Genomic DNA, 20,531 nt, shown 5'->3' with positions numbered 1-20,531 from the left:
TGCCTGTGAAAGTTGTTTTAAAGAGCTGAGGGTAGACACATGCTGTATGGGTCCCCTCATGGCTTTTAAAGGCCAATAAGAATGAAGAAGTTGAAAGCAGTCTGTGGATTCTTCAAGTGACTCCTCTTTATATCCCTAACACTGTGCCTGACACACTGTAGGTGTCCCAAAATCTGAATGACTGCCTGGCCTGCGTATGATCATGTATATATATATATTTTTTTAAGTCTTTATTGAATTTGTTACAATACTGCTTCTGTTTTATGTTTTTGGTTTTTTGGCCACAAGCCATGTGGGACCCTAGCTCCCCGACCAGGGATCGAACCAGCGCCACCCCCTCCCTCGCCCCTGCATTGGAAGGCGAAGTCCTAACCACTGGACCACCAGGGAAGTCCCCGTACGATCATATTTTAATCTATTCCATAAGTGAATTTTGCTCATCACCACAGGATTATGTAATTGAGTGTCAGACCAAGGTCTAGAAGGGTTCTGGGAAAGCAAAAAAAAAAAGAAAAATCTTCTCTTATATAAATATTCAGGAAAATGTAAGAAATCCCTGTTGTCTTTTGCTTTTCAGGGACTGAGTTAAGTGTGGGTGACTGTGTCAAACATCTGGGCCCAACCTGATGCCTACAGAGAGAAATGACAAACCTGTTTACCCCATGAGATTTTCCTCATTGCCAATGCAAGCAAATGAACGATTTTGGGAGTAGGAAATGCCCAGAAAAGCAAGAGCTTTAATGCAGCTCTGAGGTGTTAGAAGACCAGGGGGCAGGGGGGGAAGCATGGGAGGTGGACAACCAAATGACTTTGCAGAGCTCTGTGCCTCAAACTAGTCCTGAAGCATCTGTTTCAGAAGAGGCCAAGCAGTATGAGGTCTCCTCAGCAGGAGGCTCCACCAAGCACAGCCTTTACGAGGGGTGTGAGAAAGAAGGATCTGGTGATCAGGGAGAAACAGCGTGATTACAGCACATTAAGGGGCAGCACGGAGAGGCATTCTTTGATCATGACACTGGCTTCTCTTCCCCTAATCCCAGACGTTGCCATGGCACCTATCAACACTCAAGGGGAAAATTATCTGAGGCAGCTGGGGGCACTGCTGCCTTACTGCAGCGAGAATTTGGTGGCATTTTCTGGTACCACAAAATTACAGAGAGAGCTGTAATCACATTGTTAAAATGTACTTACACTATTCGATGACAAAGACAGATTACAAAATTTAGCTTCCACTTCTCTCCTCGTCAGCTTTTCGGTCTAATGGGGCAGAAAAAGGTAACAATGAGAGTCACCAAATTTGGCCCTGAACAAGATACAATTTCCAGGCTAATTCTGACAGGTGTACCCTTCATTTTGGACAAACGGCTCCTCATCATGAAAGATGGATTAACTCTGATTAAAAAACATTTTTTCCCTCCACAATTCACATAAACTATAACTACCATTGTTTTAAAATGTGAATACCCCTGACATAAAAGAATTAATAAGGGGAGAGCTGCACTTGCTGAATGGTGAGGTGACTCAGAGGTGGACAGGCTTAACCAGGGTGCTTATGTTGGGCTGGGAGGGAGTCAACTGATCCACGTCCCCTAATGAAAGCCATGTGTGGACAGGCTCTGAGCGCCATCCCCCGCTGGCAGGCAGGCTGTAGGATATGAACAAGAGTGATGGGAAGCCCTCTGCACCATCCCCGGGGGTTTCCGCCAGCATCTCTCTGACACTATGTTGTATCTGTCCCTGCCAAACAGCAGCAGCACTTTGGGAGGAGAAAAGAAGCACAAAAAAGCAAAGAGTAAAGTTAGGGCCCTTGATGTGTCCTTGGCAGACAAAAGAAAAGCGAGTTGAGCTTTTTAGGGTACAGAAAACAGTAAGCCGTTATGGACTTCCCCTGCTCGTCCTTCCTTAAGCATAGGCTGTCTGGCACTGTTAAGCTATTGAATCTCCTGGATGTTCTTATTTTAGAATAAATAGGATAATAATAAATAATATTTGACATGAAAAGAAATTAGAAAAGATAAGAAGGATTCAATTCCATCCTGGCGCCATAATATATAATACTATTTAAGCTTTATCACTGTTTCCCCTCCAGGCTTTGCACACATACTAGAGAGTAACGAACACTGTGATGTGGCTAAATGAGGAAGAGTAACAGGAGGTGATGCTGCCATAGTCCCATAGGAAGGAGGTGATAAATGAGGCCCCGAGAGAGGTCTAAACCAGTCTCCTCCAGTTCAACCAATCCAATTCTATAAATGACTTTACTGATAAGCTCACACAGGTTGGAAGAAATAAGGGCAGGGCATAAGTCTTTTACTCTCAAAACTAACACTTCCCTTTCTTGGTCTCTCTAAAGGACAGTAACAGTGCTTGTGAGATTAGAGCGAGTTAATCCACGTAAAGGGCTTAGAACAATGCTTGGCACTTAAATATTGAGCATGGCATATGTTCAATAATGGTTAACTCTTTTTAAAAATTATTACTGGCAAGTATTGGGACCAACTACTCAGTGATTTTTTTTGCCTCAAGAAGTAGGTTAGTGAAGAACTCTATTATATTTTAAATTAAGTAAGATAATTCAATCTTCAGAAGTTACCCTTAAAAAAACACCCTGGAGGTCACTAGTAGCACAAGGCTTAGTACAGAATAAAAGTTCAACCAACACTTGTTAATTGTTGACAGAATCAAAGCCAATCGGTTCTTTTACCTTAGAGCAATAAGGGAAGGAGATAAAATTTCCAATTCAGTTTCATGGTTACATCACTAAGAAAATACCCATGAACTATTATTATTATCCTTCAATATCAACTCAAAGTAATTAAATGCTTACCACAGCATCATACAGAATAACATAGACTTGATTGAGTTTATCTTCTGGGATCCCACAGTGTAAGAGTATTGCTTTCAGTAACATGGTATGGTTCAAGTAAATACTGTAGTTTCTTTCCTAGGATAGAGAAATTATTATTATCTTCATTATAAAAGCAATACACGCACATGACCAAATCTAGAATCTTATCACCAATTTACCAACCTGACACAACGGAAGGACTGAATTTTAGCATATTGCCTTCTAGTTTACTTTTTCATATACATTCTTCTTGCACTATTGTGGTCAGAGTATAATATAATTTAATACTTTATTATACGCATCAGAAATACTTTGGTCTCCAGCTATGTTTAAAAGCCTGAGCGAGCCGACACAGATTTCAAAGAGAGGACCTGGTTCAATAGTGACTGACCTATAAGCTCAGCTGGTGGAATATAAGCACACAAGTCAATCAATGAGCATCTGCAGGGTAGCAAGCCGTGTGCTGAGCCAGATGCAGTGGGAGAAAGGGCCCCAATCACAGCTGGATAGAGAGGTCCTTCTGGACAGGGGCACACCGTGACTGACGGGTGTTCACTGTGGCGGGGTGAACAGGGCGTGTGTGTGGGATGGAGAGGAAAGGCGGAGGAGAGCCGCCACTGTGCTCACAGCAGCCTCCACTGGCTGGGTAGTCCACAGAGACTATGCAAAGTGAATGGTTGTTAAGAGCCTGGGTGTAGGAGGGAGCTGAGGGCTCTCAACATGCTCAAAGCATCCTAGGAATCTTAGCCTAATTCCTCAAATTTTGGAAGAATGGATGGAGAAACAACACCCTCCCCCCAACCAAAGAGACAAAAACAAAACCCGTTCTGGTCAAGGCAGAGGTAAGAGCTTGAGACAAGTCTCAAAAGCTACATCAGACTTTCCCGGGGACTTGAGTAACAATGTGATTCACCGCCAGCACCATCTGAGGAGCAGTTCGTGGCTTTCCCAAGGCACTCGGCAGAGGACTCTATCTAGCGGGATAACCTTGGGATGTTAGGATATGGGAAGGAACCTGAAGTGCTGGAAACTCCTGGATGATTTCATAGATGGTGTAGATGATTTCAGCGGTGGGCAGAGAGCTGTTGGTGGTAGAGGTGACGATATCAAACGCACATTCCAGAAGTTCTTTGGGATGAAATCGGTCTAATTTGCGAGGTCTGAACACGCGTTCTATGCAGTACCTGGAAAGAGAAACCCGCGTTTCTAAGGTCATTGCTTACTGCAGGGGTCCCCAGCCGGGTGGCACAGCAGGAGGTGAGCGGCGGGCGAGTGAGCGAAGCTTCATCTGCCGCTCCCCGTTGCTCACATTACCGCCTGAACCATCCCCCCCATCACCCACCCACCCCGTCCGTGGAAAAACTGTCTTCTATGAGACCGGTTCCTGGTGCCAAAAAGGTTGGGGACTGCTGGCTTACTGGAATTAAATATGTGTAAGAGATTGTTGAATAAGATAAAATAAACAAATGTGAAAAAATTAATCAGTAGCATGATTAAGAAAACATAAAGATAGATGTGCCCAGAATAGTCCTGCCTTGTGATCTAGGTTCCAATTCCCAGTGTTGCCACTATTAAACTACAGGGCTTAATTTTTTTTTTTTAAATGTCTGGAACAGAGATGAAATTACAAACAAAAATAATTTTATCTTAAGTGTTTGCTTTCTACACAGTGATCCCCACACCTTAGGACTATGAATATTAATTGTTCACTTGGAACTGAGAATAAAAGGATGTAAAGAGCTTTGATTTTGTTTAGGAAAGGAGCTGCAAGGTCGGCTGCCTCGTTGACAGGAATACTGCTCCAATTTATGAAGCTCTTGGTGTTTGACTCCTGTGGTATCTGAATGTACAGCAAACCTTTCCCCAGCAGTAAGTGCCTAGAGGTCCTTGGCGTTCAGCATTCCTGCTGGGTTTACTCCACTTCTCCAGAAGCAGCTTTTATGCAGTTACCTTTGTAGGCAGTTTTCACACAGAGACCGTTGGCCACTTGTCCCTTCAATTAAATTTTAAAAGGGGCCATCTGTGATCAAGAACAGCCAGATGCTTTTCCAAGCAACTGGTTGTGAAAATAATTAGTCATGTGACTTGGGGACATTTAGAAGGCACAGAATAGACTGTGGGAGCTTCAGGTACCTACCCAACTGCTATGTTCCTTCAAAGGGGAGGCTGCCAGTCCTGATCATAGAAAGGGGTACTGGGACTGGGCTTTTTGACCATTTTCCAAGCTCAGTACTTTAAACTCCAAATTCTTTACTGTGTAAGGATCACAGAAGATGAAACATTCTTCCTTGGTTTCTTTCCCACATCCACCAAATGAACCCCCATTGTTTCTTACCGTTTTAAATTCAAGATATTATTTCTTGCCACGTATCTTGCAAAAGGAACCTGAAAAATAAAGTTTCAAAGGTCAATATCAAGATGTGCCAACCACCTTTTTTTTTTTTTTTTTTTTTTGTGGTACGTGGGCCTCTCACTGTTGCGGCCTCTCCCGTTGCGGAGCACAGGCTCTGGACGTGCAGGCTCTGTGGCCATGGCTCATGGGCCTAGCTGCTCCGCGGCATGTGGGATCTTCCCGGACCAGGGCACGAACCCCTGTCCCCTGCATCGGCAGGCGGACTCTCAACCACTGTGCCACCAGGGAAGCCCCTACCTTTTGTTTTTTTAATAACAGCTTTGAGCTGTAACTCACCACAGAGTTCTCCCTTCTAAAGTTTACAATTCACTGGTGTGTAGAATATTCACAAAGCTGTGCACTGCTTGCCATTCACACCCCTTGGGATGTTCCTGAGCTGGTCAGTCAGCAGCCGACCGCACTGCTGGATGTACCTCCAACCTTATTCACTGTGCATTTCTTAGGTTTTTGAATTTGAGAAAAAAATCACTATTAAACACACTCTGCTAAATTTTTTATTATGCCAAATTAAAGTCTGTGCAAGTTATTTGATTATCTGTGAATTTTTTTAAGTGTCACTGATAATAATGCAATCAACATGGGTGTTACCTCTTTTTTTTTAAAAATAAATTTATTTATTTTTGTCTGAGTCGAGTCTTTGTTGCTGCGCATGGGCTTTCTCTAGTTGCGGTGAGCAGGGGCTACTCTTCGTTGCAGTGCACAGGCTTCTCATTGCGGTGGCTTCTCTAGTTGCGGGCTTCAGTAGTTGTGGCACATGGGCTTAGTTGCTCCGAGGCATGTGGGATCTTCCTGGCCTAGGGCTTGAACCTGTGTCCCCTGCATTGGCAGGCAGATTCTTAACCACTGCGCCACCAGGGAAGCCCGGGTATTACCTCTTATGGTGAATTTCCTGACTTTCCTGTAGATCTTACAGAAGAAATTCTTAATAACCACTCACTGACAATCACCACAACCTATAAAACCATTATCAGATTGCCTCAAGAGATCTGACACAGTATCATTAATCAATGGGTCAAATTCTCAAAGGGCAATTACTTTTTATTTTGGGGGACTGAATATATCAGCTCACAGAAAGAGCGCTGATGTTTAAAAATCTGCATTTTAGTGTCCTAATGTCTAGAGAAGAAGAAGCCAGTTTTAAGTATAGCTATGTAAAGGTTTGCCCTTCTATCCTTTCTTCAACAGAGCCCAAGTGTCTGATATGCTACCTACTCACCTCTCACTCAAAATAATCCCAAATCACTTGACTTACTATAAAAGAAAAACTAAATCTGAGGGTATGGAAGGAATTTCTTCTTAAACCATAAAACAAAACATAGATATGCAAAAAAGACAATGCCCTGATTCCAGACCTCCCTCCAGAGAAATACAGTCAAAAAAGTTCAAGTCTTTGACACTTCACTCTGGTGATACAAACAAACTGGTATGTGACGTTGTTCACACGCATGTGGGAACATGTATTCACCTCACACATACTGGGTACATGCAAACACACAGTGCACCTTACACACACGCTCAATTGTGCTTTTTTAAACTTTTTTCTTTCTCTATATAATAAAAATGGAATCATATTAGAGTTCCTTTGAAACATACTTCTTTTCAGCTAACAATATACCATGGACGTTTCTACAGATCAAATATAGATATGGATCTATCTAAATATATATGTATTTTGATCTCTTACCTCCTTAATATTCCATAATAAATTATTCAACCATTTTCCTGTTCATGAACATGCAGTTTTTAGTTTTTGACCACTATGATAAACTGTCAATGGACATCCTTTTAATGTTAGTATACCGATGTGTTATTTCTTTAAGTAAATCTCTCAAAGTGGGATTGCTAGCTTAAAGGGTATAGTATGTGCATTTATTTTATTAAATACTTTCAGATTATTTTTCTAAAGGTTTAGCAACTTACATTCCCATCAGCAACATATGAAAGTACCCATTTTCCTAAACCCTTGTCATCTGTGGACAATTAAATATTTTTAACAGTCTGATGGGTGAAGTTCAGATACCTTTGCTTTGCACTTCCTTATTAGTGAGGCTGACCATCCTTGAGAAGTTTATCAGCCCTGTGCATTTTCTCTTCGGAGAACTGCCTGGTTATAGCCTTTGCTCATCTCTCTACCTGTAAGTGCTTTCTGTACATTAGGGGTATTAACCTCTTGTCTGTTACATGCATGTACAGTACAGATGGGCTTGTTAGCAGCCAACACCACGTGAGTGATCAACTAGTAAGAGTATGGCTGTCAAAAGGGAACCCTGGGGATAAGAAAGCAAGCATGAGCAAAATTCACACATAATTAACAGAGATGCTTGCTGTTACGAGAATTTAATTGTTCTAGACATTAACATGTTAGAAAGTTACTGAAGACCTAGCCAATAAATAAAGAAAAAAACTCCATTTATGTGTCTAAGTTGGCCAAGTTAGCCTGCTGTGGTCACCTGGCGAAGCTCAACACTCACATGCAGACCTGGCACCTGCAATACAGGGCTCAGGTTTCTAGGGTCATAAGCACTAAGGTGGATGTACACAGGGTCAAATGTTCACCAAATTCCCATAATGCTCTCACCCTGATAACTCCTTTAAGATTATGTTTCCTAAAGGTGACGTTAAGAATACAAGCCTAGGGGGGATGGTGGGGGTCATCCTTTAACACAGGTGCCACCCCTGGGACCAGGCATGGCACACGCACTGTCAACAGAGTGTTCCCAGCCTCACCCGCAGGTCGAAAGGAAGCATCACCAGCATCCCGCTGTGGTCCATGAATAAGGCAGCTTCATTGTGCTCGTATATTTGCCTATTTCGGGGAAGCAGCAGTGGGGTACACAATTGGACAGCTCCTACACCAAACGAGAAAAAATAACTAATCATCAGGTTCTCATTCTTTCCACCTGCAACTTAAAATGAACACAGACCTGACAGTTGAGTAATCTGCTACTGGGACTGCTGAAAGCAGTTTATCTTCAATTCTCTAAATGGAAAGCTCACCTAAGGTTAAGGTTGTTAATTCAGTCCTATTTCTGACTCCACAAACCAACTGTATTTTAGCGGCAAGGTTGTAATATTCAAATTTGTTTCTCCTCAGCAAGCTGAATTATAAAAATAAGCTTAAATTTCACAGGTGTCAACAACTTAGAACTGAATTTAAAAAGTAAAATATGGTTGCTCCCAAATCCATTCATAGTACTTTCTGATGAGGAAACAAAACATCTTTTGAGAAGGCACATAATTTTTAAAAAAGGACATACCATGTCTTTTGAAGATGCGGATAATGGTTTCACCCACGTGTTGCTGTATCTTGGCTGTACGGACGGAGAAGCTGCCCTAAGATATGACCAATTAAAATGTCATCAAAGCCTAATCAAAGGGATCCCCTACCATACTTTTCTGTGGCTTGCAGTAGGCGTTACATTGCTTATTCCCAAGATCAAAAAGAGGTCTCAGCAAGTCATTCCCCTTTTGAACATATTCAGGAGAGAAGAAACCACATGTCTTGCAACATGTCCTGCTTTAGGAAGGCTGCCTAGGTTTAAAGCCCAAGCTCTTACGTTGATGTATGCCTTTCAGAGACAGCCAGTCATATAATACTACACAATTCTCCCCGAGGACTTTCAGGGATACTGTAGCAGTCAAACACCTAACAGTGTCAAACCCCCTCCCATATTCTAAGGTAATTTCATAATGGGCCTCTTGAAAGCTTCAAGGCCTTTGTGTATTTTGTAAATAACTGTCTTTTTCATTTGTTTCGTATTATAAAAGTAGTACTATTTCACTATAGAAAATTTAGAAATAATAAACAAAAACCCCCAAAATTAAAAAGTCAGCCATAATCCTGCAAATGTCTAACATTGCCAGCAAAGAAAAACTGGCCCCTGAAATCTGTACTGATTTTCCACAAACCTTACCACTGTTTTCTCTACTACTCTTTTAAATTCTATTTTAAGCATACAGAGACATAGAATATAACAAATATATGTTATTCACTCACCCAACTTTGTCAAATTTTAACATTTTGCTATACTCTTTCAGACCGCATTTTGAAGGCATTTGAATGTTATGTTGAACATAGATGTTGAATGTTAAACCTGCCTGTGCTTCAGAAACCACCTGGGAGCTCTGAGATTCTTGAAGCGCCTCCCACTTAGATTCCAAGTCACTGGATCGGATGTAGGGCCTGAGCCTCTGTATTGTCAAAGGGCCTCACAGGTGACTTTGACGTGCAGCCAGCATTGGGAGCTACTGGCTACCGGATCTGGATCTGAGCTGGCTGGGTATTTTTGGCACTGGGCGGCTGGGCCAGGGCTCAGTCTCTAAAAGCACCGCTTCTTAATCTCTTTAGTAGGCGGTGGGTCAGGAACTCCTTCAAGTTAAGTGATTAAAAAAAGTGTGGCTCTTCCTGGAATCATGTATATGCACACATTTTGCATATACAGACCTCAGGTTAAGAGCTTATGTTGGAGAAGGACCTACGGTAGAGCACAGGGAACTATATTCAATATCTTAAAATAACCTATAATGGAAAAGAATCTGAAAAAAAGAATCATAAATATCCATACGAATCACTTTGCAGTACACCTGAAACTCACACAACTTCGTACATCAACTGCAGTTCAATTAGAAAAAAAAAGAACTTATGTTGGAGGCATTAAAGGACTGCATGAAAATTGAGGAAGTGACTCCACCCTTTTGTGGACCAGGTGAAGCTCTTTCGAGGCGCGGCTCAGGCCCACCTTCAGTATGTCGCTGTCGTAGGTGTAATCGACGGCGGGGGAGATGCGCTGGGAGAAGGTCTGGGCCATCACGGTGCGGTAGGCCTTCCCGCCCACGTTGGCCAGGGTGCGGTGCAGCACCTCGTGCAGCTCCGACTCCTCCATCTGGGGCGGAGGCAGCAGTTCGCTCCTGAGCAGCTCTGTGGCTGTGGGCCGCTCTGCCGGATCGTGGTTCAACAGCCAGGAGATGACAGATTTCTACAACGAAACCCAGGCACCCCGGGGAAGGGTGCAGCGGAGGGTGCTCAGGGATTCTCCTGACAAGCGGTGGTTGGTTCAGGTCCAAGAGAGACACACTTCCTCCACTTAGTTGGTGCATGTTAACTGGTATTGCTGAAATCTCTGAATTTGTCATTCTCCCCACCCCCCACCCCCACCTCCCGTAGTTCATTACGGTCACAGAATTGTGCAACAATGTAATATGAGTCTTTCTTAAAACAGGCCCTTCTTATACTTCCCTGCCATAAAGGACCAAAAAACCCTCAACTCAACAACTACATAGAAGCAGAAGTTAGACCTTCTAAACACTGTATCTAAACTACTGTATCAAAAAAGATACAAGAACATAAAGTAAGTATGTTGAGGTGCTCAATTTTAGTATAAACTATAACGTGTAGGAGCTTCTAGAACCCCTAGAGCAGTATAAAACAACTTTTCATTTTTCATTCTCCATTTATGTTATCTGTGTTGATACCATTCCCTTGAGTTCTCTTATGTTACTGGTTTATTATACCTTCACAGCTATTACCTGATTAAGCAGGGAACTATTTGAAGGCAATATAAACCTTTGAAAGGCTCCATAATGCTTCTGTCATTCTTTTCTTTACAATGAAGATTTATAAGGAGTTAGAGGAATACCTGAGATCAGAAAATCTCAATTTTTAGATGAACCTCATTAAGCATTTTCTAATCACGTATCTTTAAAATACCCTCCCCCAAATCCCTACCCCTGGTTTTAGGCTAAAATAAAAACACAGGTAATTATTTTTCACGTAAAGAAGGGAACTGACATGATATAACTTTATGAACATTTATGTTAAATTAAACTGGTAAAAATAGTATCCTATTCAGCAAAACAGACTGCATGTAATACTGCTTAATTTCTGTGTGTGGCAGCAACTGTGTTATACTGTCTACAAGCATTTTCTATGCCGCCTCCTTTCAGATAAAAAGCAACAATGTGACGTGGGAGGTGGCCGCGGCACTGGCTGTGGTGCCAAGTTTATTCAGCCCAAATGCAAATGCTCAAGGGTGCCCAGTAAGTCCCTGTGACAGGAGGGCAATCACTGTTGTGACAAATGGTGTGTATAGTTGCACTTGTGTCTGTGGTTTAAGTTCCTACACCACCACAGCTGCCAACATGAGGAAATAATGAATAAGACTGACCTTGTTACAGGGAAAGGCTGGGATATGAATATTTTCTTATGACACCCCAAAACATAGGGAACAACTCAGTTCGAATCAGTGGTAACAGCTAACAAAAGAAGTAGAAACACAACTCAATGTATTTTCTAATGGTTCTTTACTAATTCAATAGTTGAGGCAGAATGGGTCCCTCGAGCCATAAACAAATGTCACATTAAACGCTACTGAGTTATAGGATGTTAGTGTTAATATAAATAAAGGGTACTTAATACCTTTATTTTACAGGGGAGGAAAATTAAAGTCTAGAAGAGTTAAGTGACTTGTCCATCCAGATACATAACCAATAATCAAGAAACAGCAAATTAATGCAATATTCTAGCTAGGTTTCTGTTCTCAACATGAATAATTTAAATAAGGGATGTTGCCTTGATTATAATTGTTAAGAAGTCAGTTTAAGGAATAAACTTCTACATGACAAGAGTATTAACCATGGAAGGCTTCACTAAGACAAAAAGCCAGCATTAAGAAGGAAGGCACACCAGAAGCACTATAACAAATTCACTAATGATTCTTTCATATTAGCCAGATGCCAGCATTTACTATGACGTGAGTTCACACACACACACACACACACACACACACACACACACACACATTTGTAGTATGGAAGAGAAACTATTTTGTTTTAAATTACCATAACATCTGGCTGTCTAGTCTTCGCCTTTACAATTTGAGCTACTTTACCATAAGACAGAACAAAACTGTAGTTTTAAGATATATTCTTCTTTTCTTAAAGTTCCAAGCTTTATCTAAAACAATGAGCTGTAAGAGCATTCTCTTTTTTTCAATAGCTAAGCCAAGGGTTCAAACAGTACTTCAAAAGCATGATGAATCACAAAAAAGAGCCCTGTAGTTTGTTAATTGTCTCTGTCAGCCCTTGGCATTTTTATGGTGTATTTCAAGTCTAAATACATTTTAAGTACTCCATCTTTTGATATTTTTTCCCCACGTTGTTCCCATGACACAAGAGAATGAGTGGCAGAAGATTACTAATGGAAGAAGAAGAAAAATAGTAATTAAAACCCAAGAGTGAGAACACAGTAATTAAAGCATCAGAAAATTACCTGCTTTGTGTGCTCTCCATCATCGAAGTCTTCTGGAAACTTAGGCGAAGTAGGCTAAAAAATATATTATATTCAAATCAGCAAGTGCTTGGCAGACTGCCACAGTGAAATCATTTTATTCACCAGAGGTAAGAAAATCAAATACAGAAATGAAAATTTGCTAACAAGGGAAGATGGATGTGAAACTCATCGTGAAACCCAACGCACATCCTTCCAAGGACATTCGGATTATCTTAATACTTACTTCACCCAAATGACAGCCTAGGTGACAGAAAGCACCTCATTTGAGGAAAAACTTTAAAATCTAATGGCTTCAGGGAAAGACAAAGTAGCTTTATTAAACAAACGTTAAAAAAGGGTAGAAATACCAAACCATCAGTGCCAAGTAAGAGAAAAACAACACAAAAACCTCTAGCCCCAAATTTCTCACCTTTCTGGTAAATAAGACCTCAGTCATAACGTTAACTTGGCAGTTGAGATAGTCTTGAAATGAGGGAACAAACATGAATTTTAGACTAAGGAAAGGCACTTCACCAAGGACACAGTCCACGAAGAGCATTCCAAGTCAAGGCAAGGACACAGTAATCACTTCATTTCCTCTGATACATTAAGAACACAGCTGCCCGCTGATACATTATGAACACAGCTGCCCACGCTGTTCTGGCAGTTAGACCATTAAACTCTTTTCCAAGATATCTAGTGGAGTATTCTTAGTTACGCTGTATGTGATTTACCCTAACAGACATGCCTGCTTGACTCTGCTCAGAAAGGAAGAGGAAGACTCTCCGTAACTCTTGCTCATGAATATGTGAATCTAAATCACCCTCACTCAAACCTTATTCTCCACTGTCATCTTAATGCCATTTCCAATAGGCATCCTGGCCCACGCACACTAACATAAGTCCCTTTTAGTCTGTGCAATGACAGTTTAGTTTGGGACAACTGATCCTTTGGGCAAGGATCAATCCCAAGAACACACATGGAGATCTCACTGGGAAAAAAATTCAAGTGCCTGACATTTTCCCCAGACTCAGTTTACCTTCTGGTCATGGTGGTATTCTTCAGGCATTACTACACCAGGTCCATTCAGTTGGAACCTTTAATTTCTAGAGCTAAATATCCATTATCCTTATAACCAATTCCAACTGCCATAACTATATTGATATTACGAAAAATTTTTGGATTCCCCTTTTGCTTTAAAATCAAGGATAGAGATAGCCTCATCCACCAGAGGGCACACAGCAGAAGCAAGAACTACAATCCTGCAGCCTGTGGAACAAAAACCACATTCACAGAAAGATAGACAAGGTGAAAAGGCAGAGGGCTATGTACCAGATGAAGGAACAAGATAAAACCCCAGAAAAACAACTAACTGAAGTGGAGATAGGCAACCTTCCAGAAAAAGAATTCAGAATAATGATATGGAAGATGATCCAGGACCTTGGAAAAAGAATGGAGGCAAAGATTGAGAAGATGCAAGAAATGTTTAACAAAGACCTAGAAGAATTAAAGAACAAACAGAGATGAACAATACAATAACTGAAATGAAAACTACACTAGAAGGAATCAACAGCAGAATAACTGAGGCAGAAAAACAGATAAGTGACCTGGAAGACAGAATGGTGGAATTCACTGCTGCGGAACAGAATAAAGAAAAAAGAATGAAAAGAAATGAAGACAGCCTAAGAGACCTCTGGGACAACATTAAAAGCAACAACACTCACATTATAGGGGTCCCAGAAGGAGTAGAGAGAGAGACAGGACCCGAGAAAATATTTGAAGAGATTATAGTCGAAAACTTCCCTAACATGGGAAAGGAAATAGCCACCCAAGTCCAGGAAGCGCAGCAAGTCCCATACAGGATAAATCCAAGGAGAAACACGCCGAGACACATAGTAATCAAATTGGCAAAAATTAAAGGCAAAGAAAAATTATTGAAAGCAGCAAGGGAAAAACAACAAATAACATACAAGGGAACTCCCATAAGGTTAACAGCTGATTTCTCAGCAGAAACTCAACAAGCCAGAAGAGAGTGGCATGATATACTTAAAGTGATGAAAGGGAAGAACCTACAACCAAGATTACTCTACCCGGCAAGGATCTCATTCAGATTTGATGGAAAAATCAAAAGCTTTACAGACAAGCAAAAGCTAAGAGAATTCAGCACCACCAAACCAGTTCTACAACAAATGCTAAAGGAACTTCTCTAAGTGGGAAACACAAGAGAAGAAACGGATCTAAAAAAACAAACCCAAAACAATTAAGAAAATGGTCATAGGAACATACATATCGATAATTACCTTAAATGTGAATGGATTAAATGCTCCAACCAAAAGACACAGGCTTGCTGAATGGATACAAAAACATGACCCATAGATATGCTGTCTACAAGAGACCCATTTCAAACCTAGGGACACATACAGACTGCAAGTGAGGGGATGGAAAAAGATATTCCATGCAAATAGAAATCGAAAGAAAGTTGGAGTAGCAATACTCGTATCAGATAAAACAGACTTTAAAATAAAGAATGTTACAAAAGACAAGGACACTACATAATGATCAAGGGATCAATCCAAAAAGAAGATATAACAATTATAAATATATATGCACCCAACATAGGAGCACCTCAATACATAAGGCAACTGCTGACAGCTATAAAAGAAGAAATCAACAGTAACAAAATAATAGTGGAGGACTTTAACACCTCACTTAAACCAATGGACAGATCATCCAAAATGAAAATAAATAAGGAAACAGAAGCTTTAAATGACACAATAGATCAGATAGATTTAATTGATATTTATAGGACATTCCATCCAAAAACAGCAGATTACACTTTCTTCTCAAGTGCGCACGGAATACTCTCCAGGATAGATCATATCTTGGGTCACAAATCAAGCCTCAGTAAATTTAAGAAAACTGAAATCATATCAAGCATCTTTTCTGACCACAACACTATGAGATTAGAAATCAATTACACGGAAAAAAACGTAAAAAACACAAACACATGGAGGCTAAACAATACATTACTAAATAACCAAGAGATCACTGAAGAAATCAAAGAGGAAATCAAAAAATACCTAGAGACAAATGACAACGAAAACATGACAATCCAAAACCTATGGGACGCAGCAAAAGCAGTTCTAAGAGGGAAGTGCATAGCTATACAAGCCTACCTCAAGAAACAAGAAAAATCTCAAATAAACAATCTAACCTTACACCTAAAGGAACTAGACAAAGAAGAACAAACAAAACCCAAAGTTAGCAGAAGTAAAGAAATCATAAAGATCAGAGCAGAAATAAATGAAATAGAAACAAAGAAAACAATAGCAAAGATCAATAAAACTAAAAGCTAGTTCTTTGAGAAGATAAACAGAATTGATAAACCATTAGCCAGACTCATCAAGAAAAAAAGGGAGAGGACTCAAATCAATAAAATTAGAAATGAAAAAGGAGAAGTTACAACAGACACCACAGAAATATAAAGCATTCTAAGAGACTACTACAAGCAACTCTATGCCAATAAAATGGACAATCTGGAAGAAATGGACAAATTCTTAGAAAGGTATAACCTTCCAAGACTGAACCAGGAAGAAATAGAAAATATGAACAGACCAATCACAAGTAATGAATTGAAACCCTGATTAAAAATCTTCTAACAAAGTCCAGGACCAGATGGCTTCACAGGTGAATTCTATCAAACATTTAGAGAAGAGCTTACACCTATCCTTCTCAAACTCTTCCAACAACTGCAGAGGAAGGAACACTTCCAAACTCATTCTATGAGGCCACCAGCACCCTGATACCAAAACAAGACAAAGATACTACAAAAAAAGAAAATTACAGACCAATATCACTGATGAATATAGATGCAAAAATCCTCAACACAATACCAGCAAACAGAATCCAACAACACATTAAAAGGATCATATACCATGATCAAGTGGGATTTATCCCAGGGATGCAAGGATTCTTCAATATACACAAATCAATCAATCTGATACACCATATTAACATATTGAAGAAGAAAAACCATATGATCATCTCAATAGATGCAGAAAAAGCTTTTGACAAAATTAACACCTATTTACGATAAAAACTCTCCAGAAAGTGGGCATAGAGGGAACCTACCTCAACATAATAAAGGCCATATATGACAAACCCACAGCAAACATCATTCTCAATGGTGAAAAACTGAAAGCATTTCCTCTAAGATCAGGAACAAGAGAAGGATGTCCACTCTCACCACTATTATTCAACATAGTTTTGGAAGTCCTAGACATGGCAATCAGAGAAGAAAAATGAATAAAAGGAATACAAATTGGAAAAGAAGAAGTAAAACTGTCACTGTTTGCAGATGACATGATACTATACATAGAGAATCCTAAAAATGCCACCAGAAAACTACTAGAGCTAATCAATGAATTTGGTAAAGTTGCAGGATACAAAATTAATGCACAGAAATCTCTTGCATTCCTATACACTAATGATGAAAAATCTGAAGGAGAAATTAAGGGAACACTCCCATTTACCACTGCAACAAAAAGAATAAAATACCTAGGAATAAACCTACCTAGGGAGACAAAAGACCTGTATGCAGAAAACTATAAGACACTGTTGAAAGAAATTAAAGATGACACAAACAGATGGAGAGATATGCCATGTTCTTGGATTGGAAGAATCAACATTGTGAAAATGACTATACTACCCAAAGCAATCTACAGATTCAATGCAATCCCTATCAAATTACCAATGGCGTTTTCTACAGAACTAGAACAAAAAATCTTAAAATTTGTATGGAGACACTAAAGACCCCAAAAATCAAAGCAGTCTTGAGGGAAAAAAACAGAGCTGGAGGAATCAGACTACCTGACTTCAGACTATACTACAAAGCTACAGTAATCAAGACAATATGGTACTGGCACAAAAACAGAAACATAGATCACTGGAACAAGACAGAAAGCCCAGAGATAAACCCAGGCACCTATGGTCAACTAATCTATGACAAAGGAGTCAAGGATATACAATGGAGAAAAGACAGTCTCTTCAATAAGTGGTGCTGGGAAAACTGGACAGCTACATGTAAAAGAATGAAATTAGAACACTCCCTAACACCATACACAAAAATAAACTCAAAATGGATTAGAGACCTAAATGTAAGACTGGACACTATAAAACTCTTAGAGGAAAACATAGGAAGAACAGTCTTTGACATAAATCACAGCAAGATCTTTTATGATCCACCTCCTAGAGCAATGGAAATAAAAACAAAAATAAACAAATGGGACCTAATGAAACTTAAAAGCTTTTGCACAGCAAAGGAAACCATAAACAAGATGAAAATACAATCCTCAGAATGGGAGAAAATATTTGCAAATGAATCAATGGACAAAGGATTAATCCCCAAAATATATTAATAGCTCATGCAGCTCAATATTAAAAAAACAAACAATCCAATCCACAAATGGGCAAAAGACCTAAACAGACATTTCTCCAAAGAAGACATACAGATGGCCAGCACATGAAAAGCTGCTCAACATCACTAATTATTAGAAAAATGCAAATCAAAACTACAATGAGGTATCACCTCACACCAGTTAGAATGGGCATCATCAGAAAATCTACAAACAACAAATGCTGGAGAGGGTGTGGAGAAAAGGGAATCTTCTTGCACTGTTGGTGGGAATGTAAATTGATACAGCCACTATGGAGAACCGTATGGAGGTTCCTTAAAAAACTAAAAATAGAATTACCATATGACCCAGCAAGCCCACTCTGGGCATATACCCAGAGAAAACCATAATTCAAAAAGAGACATGCACCCCAACGTTCACTGCAGCACTATTTTCAATAGCCAGGTCATGGAAGCAACCTAGATGTCCACTGACAGACGAATGGATAAAGAAGTTGTGGTACATATATACAATGGAATATTGCTCAGCCATAAAAAGGAATAAAATTGAGTCATTTGTTGAGACGTGGATGGATCGAGAGACTGTCATACAGAGTGAGGTAAGTCAGAAAGAGAAAAACAAATACCGTATATTAATGCATGTATGTGGAACCTAGAAAAATGGTACAGATGAACCAGTCTGCAGGGCAGAAGTTGAGACAGAGATGTAGAGAACAAACATATGGACACCAAGGGGGAAAAAAGAGGGGGGATGGGGATGGTGGTGTGCTAAATTGGGTGATTGGTATTGACATGTACACCCTGATGTGTATAAAATTGATGACTAATAAGAACCTGCTGTATAAAAAAATACATAAAATGAAATTTAAAAAAAAAATCAAGAGGACTCTCAAAATATTTTTCAAAAGGATAACCTAGCAATATCTTCAAGTATGATTACAAAAATAAATAAAACTGGGGTAAGTTTCTTATCATGTAAGTGCATAAGCAGAGGTAGATTTCCATTTACTAGAAATATAGAAAATTATAGTAGGACCACTTCTTTCTATATTATAAATACCAGAAAAATACCCTGCATCAAATTCTGATGTCCATGCTACGATTCAGGTTACTGGAAACTGAGGCATTAAAACATCTGATACATACATCTCTGAGTTGGTTGAGAACAAAGATCCTTTCTGAGGCTGTGACCATGGGATGATAGCACATCTCAAAGAAGATAATTCCCAGGCTGAAGAGATCCACTTTCTGAGGAGGAAAAAGAATTTTATTTAGAGCCTAGATATGAAAGCATAATCCACTAGGGAATTATAGGATGAACACTTAATTGGGATTTTGTATAAGTGAAAATAGGCCACAGTAGAAAAAATTCGCTTTGTTCTAAAAAAAATTATAGGTGTAAAATACAGAGGAGAGACATATTTATATTTAGATGATAAAATAGTTGGCATGACTTCAATGTTTTTCTTAACAATTAATTGTAACTGGTTTAGCTATACACATAGACATAGATAACCACTGGCCACACACTGAGGATAATCACTACAGAGCAAGGACAACCGAGATCTGTTGAAAGAATTTGCTTTGCATCTTTCTAATCATTGCAAAAGGGAAACACAGACTGCACTCTGCAGCTGATAGCAAAGGTCAGCTACTGATTGCAAAGCCATACCAACGAGGTCAGAAGCACAGCACAACAGAAATATCGTGATGACTCCTAACAAAATATGGAAGTGCCAGTAAAGAAGGTGAAAGGGCAAGTCAGTGCAGAGTCTCAGGCAGGGAGCTGTTGAGGGGAAGAAGGAGGTCAGAAGGCCCTGTGCCTGTGGCAGCTGAGCACAACCCGGCTCAGCAGGAGACTGCTCGTGGTGAAATGCACACAGGCACAGGAGCCACTTTCAAGGAAAACGTCAATGGATTTGGACTCAAGGATTAGTAGGAGAGCCTCTGCAACCAGTGACCTCCAAAGTCTTAAAAACAACCAGTGACCTCCAAAGTCTTAAAAACAAACATTCATTATGTCATTTCCTACACATGTTAGCTGTAGAAAAATGTACATACTGAACGGAACATACCGAAAAGCACCAAGAATACAATAGCAATCACCCATAATCCCACTGCTTAAGGATATTTACAATTGATGGCTAAGATACGCCCTTTTGGTGGTTTTTCTTAAATGTCTACACACACACACACACACACACACACACAATAAAACTAGAACCACACTGTCGTTTGTAACTTTTATTCCCTTACTTTAGCAAGAATATTTTTATACTATAATGTCATTTTTCTAAAACCGGCCTCTAATATTTTAATGACATATTCAATTACATGGATGTCCCATAATTTATTTAACCAGTTTCCTATTTTTTTAAATTTTTTTATTTTATTTTTTTGCAGTACGCGGGCCTCTCACTGTTGTGGCCTCTCCCATTGCAGAGCGCAGGCTCCGGACGCGCAGGCTCAGCAGCCATGGCTCACAGGCCCAGCCACTCCGCGGCATGTTGGATCTTCCTGGACCGGGGAGCGAACCCGTGTCCCCTGCATCAGCAGGCGGACTCTCAACCACTGCACCACCAGGGAAGCCCAG

General features: G+C 40.1%; 1 protein-coding gene across 1 annotated transcript in view; it reads right to left on the bottom strand.

Moving 5' to 3' along the window:
- Nucleotides 1-20,531, bottom strand: part of EIF2AK4 (eukaryotic translation initiation factor 2 alpha kinase 4) — a 113,916-nt gene that overhangs the window by 21,819 nt on the left and 71,566 nt on the right. Inside the window, exons 19-27 of the mRNA XM_065873047.1 lie at nt 19,085-19,186; nt 12,526-12,579; nt 9,998-10,234; nt 8,516-8,591; nt 7,986-8,107; nt 5,181-5,230; nt 3,861-4,029; nt 2,825-2,941; nt 1,189-1,254 (exon numbers count right to left, since the gene is read on the bottom strand). Coding sequence (XP_065729119.1) covers nt 1,189-1,254; nt 2,825-2,941; nt 3,861-4,029; nt 5,181-5,230; nt 7,986-8,107; nt 8,516-8,591; nt 9,998-10,234; nt 12,526-12,579; nt 19,085-19,186 — 993 coding nt within the window. The remainder of the gene's footprint in view (nt 1-1,188; nt 1,255-2,824; nt 2,942-3,860; nt 4,030-5,180; nt 5,231-7,985; nt 8,108-8,515; nt 8,592-9,997; nt 10,235-12,525; nt 12,580-19,084; nt 19,187-20,531) is intronic.

The sequence above is a fragment of the Phocoena phocoena genome, chromosome 2, assembly GCF_963924675.1.
Source record: "Phocoena phocoena chromosome 2, mPhoPho1.1, whole genome shotgun sequence".
Taxonomy (NCBI): Eukaryota; Metazoa; Chordata; class Mammalia; order Artiodactyla; family Phocoenidae; genus Phocoena; species Phocoena phocoena.
Note: the sequence above shows the minus strand (reverse complement) of the source record. Positions and strands in the feature narration are given on the sequence as shown.